Source organism: Pavona decussata, unplaced genomic scaffold, assembly GCF_977016875.1.
Source record: "Pavona decussata unplaced genomic scaffold, jaPavDecu1.1 SCAFFOLD_214, whole genome shotgun sequence".
NCBI classification, from domain to species: Eukaryota; Metazoa; Cnidaria; class Anthozoa; order Scleractinia; family Agariciidae; genus Pavona; species Pavona decussata.
This window is the reverse complement of record NW_028145619.1, coordinates 2,096,433-2,106,253: the sequence shown is the minus strand read 5'-3', so window position 1 is coordinate 2,106,253 and position 9,821 is coordinate 2,096,433. Positions and strand designations below refer to the sequence as shown.

The window sequence follows — 9,821 nt, the reverse complement described above, 5'->3', positions numbered from 1 at the left end:
GGATTGAATCTGATTTCTGTGGCGTCGAACAGTTGAATAGATCTTGTAGCAAAGTATGGTAAGAATTACGGAACAGAAAACATCAATAGCGATATAAATTTGTCTATAACTTCTTGAGATCCAGCAAGGAAGAGACGAAAGAAATGAGCTTAGCACCATTATTGAGATCACCACAGCAACAACGCGCTTGTGAGTGACAAACTCCTGATACCTGAGATGAAGATGAATGGCCAAGAATCTGTCAACAGTCAGTGCAATCACACCAAAGAACGAAGCCCAGCATAAAAAATATCCAATGATCCTAAATGCGATGTACGTGTTCCTGTAAGTTGTATTATCTTCAGCGTATTGTTCCAAACCCATGGCAAGATGTGCGATGTATAAAGGGAGAACCAGTAATCCGACGCTTAGATCAGAAACAGCCAGACTCAGGAGCAATGTTTTCAAAGGTTTTGGTAACGATGAAGTTTTTTTTATGGCGTGGATTGTGATACTGTTCAACGTGATGGCGGTATAACATAAGAAAGCGTTGAAAATAATATTAACAATGTACGTGGAAGTGAATTCTTCAGCTTCGTTCATTGTGCTACATACAAAGCGAAAGTTTATCTTACGTTTGTGAGTTTTGGACAAAACACGATGGAGTTCAAGAAGCGCAGATCTTTGAATATCAATAATGGTATTTCAAAATTTCTGTTGACCAAACAACGGATTCGACAAGTTTCCTTGGGTTCTCTGTATCTTTTACCTCGACTTTGTTAAATCTGTAGCTGCAACTTCGCTCCAATGCAATGTAGCAAGGAACTACTGTTCTTTGAGTCTGTTAAACGCCGTGTCCGGCTTTGTCTAAAGCAGATGGTTACAGACGTCATCAGCATCAGCTCATAAGCAACTTAAATTTTGTAGCTGATTGACATTTTCTTTATCTTTAATGAAGATGAGACACCCGAGGCCTCAAAATAGCATTAAAACTTGCCCAGTGAGGAAGCAGCGATACCTTTGTTGTAGGAAAATGGCTAAAATATGGTCGCAATTAGCACCAATTACAGTTAGAAGAGACTGCTTATACCATCGTTTGAAAAATAGACTTCGCTCATTTTCTTGCGTGCTGCAAGACCCTCACGTACTTATACCCAAAAAGATTTCAAAAACATTCCTGGAAAAACGTGTGTCAAGAGAGTTCATAACAATGATGCTTTTGTGAACGTTGGAAATTAGCATACGAGAAAAACATTAAACACCGCATATACTAATCAGGAAGAGGTTTATCGGGTCTTAGAACCACTGCACGTGATGTTTTATCGATCATTTGTTAGGCCAATGGGCTTATGAATTGTTAATGAGTTTTTTAATTCTCCTTAATTTTTTTCGGGTTTCAAAGGTCAAGTTTTAAATTTAGCACAACTTTTAAGTTGAATTGAACAAGAACTGTCAAGTAAACTCTATACCAACCTACCATTATAGTAAAAGTTTGTCTTCCGTTTTAATTTAGCAAAGTGACTATTATGTTTATTGAATTTTAATCAAGCTAATAGCAAGGCTTTAATGATATCACTGTCAACCGATTGATCACTCAACTGAAAACGGGCCATCTTTCTATTATTTTTTAATTTTTTAATTGAGACGGTGTTTTTCAAGAAAACCGACGCAGCAGTAGGTAGGTTCCATTTCGATTTACAGAGTAGCAATTAAATATGCTGATATATCCCAACAAGAAACAAACAATTGATAATAAAACAAGAAAATAAAATGCTATTAACAAAAGAAATTAGCAAAAAGTTGCATGGGTAAGAGTTACAAAAGCAAAAGCCACGAATAGTGTTTAAAAACTTTAAAATACGAGCTTTTCATTTTCTGTTTTTGTCAAACTTTCAGTACACCTGTTTGTGATGCAGTTCATTTTGCATAAATTCGGATAATTTTTATTTGAGAAAAGGCGGCTGGGTTTCTCGTGATGGCGGACAGGAGATGCAAAAAGTGTAATTTTATAGTAAGTTTTTGATTTGAAGAAGAACGGAAGAACGATACAACAAGGTACTGCAGTTGTTTTAGTTTGTTAAACGCTTTTTTCTTCGCTTAAAGCAGGTGTTACGGAAGTCTTGGATGTCATCAACAATTGAACTGAACATGTTGAAGCTGATTAGAAATTTAATAAGGATGTGTCACCAGGCCTCAAAATAACACCAAAGCTCGCCCAGTAAGGAGACAGCGATATTTTGTTATCCCAAAAAAAAAAGGCTAAAATATGGACGCAATTAGGACCAGTTAGAGATAGAAGAGACATTATGCTGATACCGCTCTGATTGTCTGACAAATAGATTTCGCTCATTGCTTGTGCGTTGTAAGACCTTCATGTACTTGTACTTAAACCTGAGCCCGTTTGATCGGTTGTTTTAAGTTTCTCGAGTTTCAAGCAATTTTTGGTTTCTTGAGCGGGCGCTCGTGTCGGCTCAGTAAAATTCAGCACAACTTTGCGGTTGAATTTAACAACAACCTGATAACTAGCATGTAAACTCTATCCCAAACAAATTCTGCACTCACAGATGCGTACGATACTATTTTAGTTTTACGTTTATTACGTAAGTCGAGCCTTATTAATTTACGTCTCCCCGAGAAGAATTTTCCCATATTTTACCGTCGATATTTCGAACTGACGTTGAAGAAGCGAGAGCAACTTTGCTAGGGTGGCCAGGGTGCGTTTGATTGGACGATTCCTAAGAATACCATGTAGTTTTGGAGTTGACTGGCTTACAGCTCGCTGATTAGTGGTGATAATAGAGAGATTAGAATCGCGTTTACGGCAAACGTGAGATTCGCCTTTATATTTTCTCGAAAAAACAAAAACAAAAAACAAACAAACAAAAAAAGAAAAAATTACGAGTACATAGATGAGAAAAGTGCAAACTAATTCTGGCCTTTGATGCTAACTCAAAACTACTCAATTTTACTGAGAAACTGAAAAGAGCGAGCGGCAAATGTAGGATAAAACATGGTCACGTTCTAAATCTCGCTCTATTTTCAGATTCCAAGCGCACTGACAGCGGAAATGGAAAACGAGAAAGAAAAACGGAACGCGGAAAGGAAGAAGGCACAAAAGAAAGCTCAGAAACAGAGAGGTAAGGTACGAGTATGCTTAACTGATCCTTTAACACCTAATATCAAAGAACAAATTCTCCTCTCTTGTCTCCATACTTTTCTTATAAAAGTAATGTGGAGAAGTTAAAATATCAAAAAATTCACCTTCGTTGATCATATACTCAATTCTTATGACCTCAGGGGTTGAATAAGCATTGATATTACAAGGAGAAATTTGATGCTGATCGCTGTTAGGGCTTAAAGGGTTAACTATTACAATCACTCGGTCAATTGATCGGTTCGGAACCCCAGGGAAGTGCTTTCTAAAAAGTATCAGTATTCAGTAGGATGAAGACATTTTCAAAGATGTAGATTGAACCGGATGGATGTTGTTAGTGATGTCCTGTTGATCTTCTCTCTTTGTAGGAACAAAAAGCTATCGAGCGAAAAAAGGAAGAAGAAGAAAAAGAAAAGAAAGCTCATCAAGCTTTAAGTGAGCGAGAAAAGGTATTGACGGGTAATAATATTGGTGAAGTAGCAGTATGTTTGTCCCATGCGCCTAGTTTGTTTAATGGCCTAAGCTCCCACGAGTCTCCTGTAGCTCAGTGGTAGAGCATCCGAACTAGTAATCGGAAGGTCTTAGGTTCGGCTCCTGATAGGAGCACTCAACAACAACGACAACAACAACAACAACAAGCTTTATTTGCATGACTATAACAAATACAGTATTGCTAAAGCTATTCATAGCTAATTATTGATTCGTTAACTAATTCCTAAGATAACTTAAAATAGAATAAAATAAAACAAAAAAAAAAAATAATAAAAAATAAAATAAAATAAAATAAACAAATAAAGTAACTGAATTTTTTGCTTATTTTAAACTTTTTATACAGTAGAAGTATTCATTCCGGAGAGAAGTTTATCTCTCAATTCGAAGCACGAAGAAACAAATGAAATTAATTGAGTGTTTATAAAATAGTCAGTTGAGTTCATTATATGCGATAGTAAAGTTTCTTTTACTAATAATCGTGTAAATGGAAGGCTAGGTTCTATTTCAGAAAAGAACCACTCTGATTTTTTTCCGAGTATGCCTGTGCCACTTACTGAAAGAAAAAACGTGCATTCATAATTTCTTCACCAGGTCCCAGTTGTTCAAAGAGCGGATAACTTTATCCAGTGGATAAATCGCTATCCAGAGGATAAAATGTTTTGGTTGGAGAACATTTTATTGACTGGATAGCGATTTATCCACTGGATAGAGTTATCCGCTCTTTGAACAACCTTGGCCAGGTTTAAAACATGACATCACATTTCTGTCATACTGATGAAGTACTTTTATTTCACCCTTTTCGGAGCTTTAGAGCTTCTATCGTGATATGGATAACACCAAACACGGCAATCTTTATACAGAGAACCCACATCATGAACATGATGTTCAGAGGGTCCCTTTAGATTGAAAATAAAAACAAAATTCGTTCTTTAGATAGAAGACACTATCGACACTGCGACAAAGACTACGACGACAGCGAACGACAGCAAAACTGAATTACGCACAAACTGAAACATCCACTACTTACGAAATAATTGCTAGCAGTCAACTCCGTCCTTCCGGACGCCCGCTCTTACGGACACCTCGTTTTTACACAACATGAGGACAATGGGCTTAGTTTCTGAAAAACCTGTGATGCTGCGTCCGCGGGGGTGGAAGCGAGTGTTTGGTTTATCAACAGAGTTGATAAAGTACTAATTTGGCCGCCACTCGAATCTCTTTACGATGGCGAAACTTACTCTATCAATTCTGTTGATAAAACCAATCATTACACAAATGAGTTTACGTCACGCTGAAAAAGATTTAATGAAAACAGCTCCTGCTTTTAAGGACTCTTGTTATTGTGGACACTGTATTTTTAATGCGTTCAAACAATGTCACTAGGCGAAATCATACATTAATGATTTTATTGGCTTGAGAATTTTGTTGCGTGGCAAACCGATAGAACTTTTGTTACTCTATTATCTCGTACTGAGTAGCAATAAATTATTGAAGTAAACTCCTCACTTAGATTCAGTATGTTTCTCATGTCAGCGGGCCCTTGCTGCAGAGAAGAGATTCGCTCAACAGATGGCCGCCAAACAAGCCGGCGTTACCTCATGGTAAGGAAATATTACAATGCCCTTCAAATAAGAATAATCGTTTTTGTTCAACGGGGATAATACTAGTTTCACCAATAACCAACCAGTGGCACTCGAATTCTGGATCGAATTGGAATTTAAAATGCTAGTTGTTTGGGAAAGAGGAAAAGTCCAACTCTTGTGGGTTGTGTCACAAGTACCGCGCATGCGTACTCTGGTAACTTGCAGCTTCAGGGAAGAGTACAAAGGCCATGTTGGTATCAACAAAGCGAAAGGAAAGGAAACGAAGCGAGGCAAATCGAAATGAAACGAAATAATGAGCGTCAGTGTTAGCTGCCTTGGACAGCTTTTTCGGCCATATTGGCCCTTGTCAGCCTAACAAGTACCCGGAGAACCAGGACCAAACTCAACCCGACAGTGCTGAAAAATGCATTGCCATTTCAGTGCAGCTTTCTGCGCGCCGATAGCAGAGAAACCGATACTGAGACTATTAGGGCGACCAGCGTTCGGTGGCCGAACGGCGATAAGCCTCCGTCGACTTCCCTGTGAGTTTGAGCTCGATCAAATTGAACGCAAGTCATAGCAAGTTCGCATACCTCCAGACGAAACAAGTGTCGCAAGTTGTCGTGTAAGTTTTCAACTTGCCGTAAATTGCCAGCTCGTTTGGTCGTGGCCTTAAGTTCTAGGCAAACAATTTCCGTTTGCAGACAGAACGAATGTTTGCTTGAACTAAATTTGGAAAGAAACTAAATAACTAGCAATTTAAACTTCAACCTAACTATTAGCTTTGTGTTTTGCATCTGAAAATCTCTTGGACTGTAAAGGCCTCTTTTAACGCAAGTTGTGGCGTCTGGATTTGAACCCAGGCTACGACGCATGCTCGTACCGCTGCCCTAATGGCTGTGCTGGCGTCATACGCAGTTTTACCCACTGTGTCACTGAATCCTTCTTTGTTTTTTAACGTAGTTGCGCTTGGTGCAGTACAAGTTTAGCTGGCCAGGTACCATTTGAGCGACTCACTTACAAGTATTGCAGTACAGCTTGTGTAAAGGCTCACAGACTTGATATGGAAAATCAGAAAGAGAGGTAGCAGCAGTGAATGGCGGAAAGATTGAATTGATGGGAAAAATAGTTGCCTCATTGGTCAAGATCGATGGAAATACACTCTGCCGACGGAAAATCCATGGAGCCCATATTTAGACCAACCGCTGTGGTGTTCGTTGTAGGGGGGATGTGACTGATTTTTGCAACACATGAGAATGGTCCACGCCTTACACCATTTTACAATAACTGTCAAAATTCGCCTGCGGCTCCTTGTTCTACTTGAGTTTTGAACATTTTATGACGTCATTTTATGGTCTAAGAGTATAGACAGTTGAAAACTGCCGTCCATTTGTTAATTATCCTTTTTACATTATTTATTTATTCATATTGTTCCCGTAAGCGTGTCCTTTCGTCGTAAATTTCGCGGTTCTGAAAATAAATTTCAGCGATAAATTTCAGCAATGGAGACAATAAAAAAAGATTGTGTTATTTTATTTGTTGTCTCTGAGGTTCAAATCGAGGTTTAAAGCAAACAGGAAGTTATTGATCAGTAAACCGTATTCAGATGATTAGTTTTTATGGTTTCGGCGAGGTATGATTTCAAGTCGTAGAATTTCCACTTCGATTTAAACCCTGGAGTTTTAGAAATGTTTAGTCTAAGAGCTACGTGAAACCAACCTTTGCTTGCATGAAAACTGACTGTTCCCCTAATCTTAAACCTTAAATACTAACCACAGGTCACCATGCAAGCGTGATATAAGAGTTTGTGTGGCGTTAAAATTAAATCGAAAATTAGACAACAATATTGCCACAACAACTCACAAAGATCATAATAAAGTCTGAAAAAGCTTACCCGGTGTGTTTTGCTGTGTTTTCAAGGCTTCTCAGTGCTTCCAAACGCCGTTTTGAGCGGTTTTTCTCTCAGCGGCTAGTCCACGTACATCACTGTATTATGTTAACGAAAGGTTAGAAACTAGAAGTCATATTCACACCTGTTACCACAATATTCTTTTGTTGAATCAGATATGTGATGGAGGAAGTTCGAAGGAACCTTTCCTGAAAGCGGCAACCTTATTTATTTTGATTTGGGCTTATCCACGCGAAATGAGAACAAGCAAAGGGAATTTTAAAAATGCCGCCTTTTTGCCGTGTAAGATTGCTCGCGTGACGAATATGCGCACTCATTTTGCCGTTTTTTTTTTCCCGGACGGGAAATGATCCCTAAATTGGACCACAAATTAACCATAAATATAGGATGGTATGGACCTCAAATTTGGACAGTGGATTTAACTTTACACACTTCATTTTTTTTCTTAATTACACAACAATTACACAACAGTTATTCTATTTAAACTATCTGCATGCAAAAGTCAAAAGTCTAAAAATTTCTAATTCGTGTAGCAGCTCAGTGCAACAGAACAAGTTACTTATAAAAAAATGGAACATACATGTATATAATTTACTTATACCATTACAACGCCTAAAATGTGCGCATATTGTAAGAAAATCCTCATTTTTCAAATAGGGCTAAATAGTTAATTGGAAAAGATCCTACTAACAAGTTCGCTACGTTATTAAACGCAAATCCATTGAAACTTTTTTTTTCAATACAGCTTTGAAACCCAAGATTGAATAAAAACAAGAGGAGACGAGAATTTAAATACTTAATACAAGCGCGAGAAAATTAAAGAGCGGGTGAGTTAAGAATCGGTCAAAGCGCTTGACTTTGACGGCGGTCACCCATTATCGTCGCTTTATTCTTAATCGGATCTTAGTCTTAATAAGGATAACTTTTTAGTCTCGGTCGTCCAATACGTTATCGTGTAATATGCTAAGTTATCGTGTAATATGTTTTTTTTAATTTTTTTTTTATTTCGAAAAACACAATACTTACAATACAATATGAACACCACTTACACTTATTACAATGCTTATTTACATTACTCCATTACTCCACTTACAGTCACTAATAATTGCACTACATAAACACAATGTGAATAATTTAGCTTGGAATTAATATCGAATTTCAAATTTTCATCTTCTCTCCTGAAGGAGTGTAGCATCGTTTCTCTCTCCCTCAGCCGCACTTGCTCCGAACTGATAAATATTAACTTAATAAAACGATTGAAAACAATTATGGCTTCCTGTGAATGCATATATACCATTTGTCAAGGATTAACAAAGATTAACAAAGAACGGTCTTTGAGTTTATGAAATCAAGTGAAAAAACTAGATAGTGCATCTTAGAATATTGTAGACTGTCTGGAGTAAAGATAGTATATTGATAGTATAACTATAAACGTGATCAAGTCAAGTAGTCAGTTTAGCTGGTGTTGGCATTTTTAGCTTGCAGGTAGAAGGACTAAAAGTTTTGACTCACCATTCAGCTTAAAAATGATCCTGGCCGGTACGCTCCAAGGAATATAGGCGAATTGGACATCTTCTCGACTACGGATTTCATTCAGGTGTCTCTCTTTAAGCTTTTTACGCTGCTCCCTCACAGATTTTGATACATCGTCTGAAATGTATAGATTTGCTTCATGGAAAGGATTCTCTTTTAATTTAGAGGCAGCATTACGCAAGATGTATTCCTTGGCGGTATATCTTAGTAAATATACATGGACTGGCCTTGTTAGAGGAGCCCCGCTTGTGAAATTTTGCCGTTGTTTGATATTGGCGCGGGTGCGGTGGGCCCGCATTACTTCTATCTCCTCTAAGCCCATATGTTCCGTCAAGATCGAAGTTACCAGCGCTAAGCAGGACGAGTCCTTTTCGACACCTTCTGGAATGTTCCAGATCACAATATTATTTCTCTTAGAGCGGTTTTCCATTTCTTCTAGTTTCTTCTCGAGTAGTTCTACTTGTACTACATCAGCTTCCTTTACCAAGGTTTCTTTTACTGTTTTCATTTCTTGGTTCATCGCTTCTAAACCCGCGGATAGTTCGCTCGTTGTATCGTGTAATATGCTGATTCTGTCTTTCATTTTCATTTTGCTGCTGATTGGAAACGCAGTCTTTCTTTAAACAATTTTCACAAAACACACTATGTCTCCCTCATAGACGCCTTGGGAATATCTGTCAATTTTTTCCGCATTTTGGGAAAATTTGATACTCAGTAATTCGCCCGTCTCCATACTTCAATTTCAATTCTTCGAGTACATCTGTTGTTTTCGCGTCCATTTGCTGAAGGCTATGGAAATCGCTTTCCGCTTCATGGCCCACCAAAGCAATGCTGTCGAAATCAGCTTCGTTTTGACTTGGTTCGATTTTATGTAGGCCTCCTCCCAAGCTAGACACCACAGCATCCTTAATATCGCGAATGTTCACCAGACCTACTAAGGCAACATAATCAGCGCCGTCCATGGACATTCGTCCAAGGTACGTCTCCCGCCCACCATGATTCACGAACTCTCTAAAGTGAATGCGTTCGGGATGAGAGTGGCTGGGTAAGTTCGGGGAAAGCTTACTACATCAGTGCGAAATTGTAATGCGTTCTGAGGGGGCTTTCCCATTCGAATAAGTTGGTCTGTTCCAGTAAACTTTTTTGTAGTTGTACTGTTAAAATTTATTTC

At 38.3% G+C, this 9,821-nt stretch overlaps 1 protein-coding gene across 1 annotated transcript; it reads left to right on the top strand.

The window, feature by feature from the left end:
• The first annotated feature begins 1,126 nt into the window (after positions 1-1,126).
• LOC146460205 (tRNA endonuclease ANKZF1-like) lies at positions 1,127-6,398 on the top strand. Its single transcript, XM_085088533.1, has 5 exons — positions 1,127-1,657; positions 3,023-3,121; positions 3,502-3,582; positions 5,159-5,226; positions 6,172-6,398. Exons 2-5 carry the CDS (start codon positions 3,047-3,049, stop codon positions 6,293-6,295), a joined length of 348 nt encoding a protein of 115 aa, XP_084944659.1. The 5' UTR covers positions 1,127-1,657; positions 3,023-3,046; the 3' UTR covers positions 6,296-6,398.
• The last annotated feature ends 3,423 nt before the right edge of the window (positions 6,399-9,821 follow it).

Coding starts and splice junctions, on each gene's coding strand:
- LOC146460205 (XM_085088533.1), top strand. CDS start 3,047: ATGGAAAACGAGAAAGAAAAACGGAACGCGGAAAGGAAGAAGGCACAA. Junction 3,122..3,501: donor CTCAGAAACAGAGAGGTAAG/GTACGAGTATGC, acceptor CTCTCTTTGTAG/GAACAAAAAGCTATCGAGCG. Junction 3,583..5,158: donor CTTTAAGTGAGCGAGAAAAG/GTATTGACGGGT, acceptor TTCTCATGTCAG/CGGGCCCTTGCTGCAGAGAA.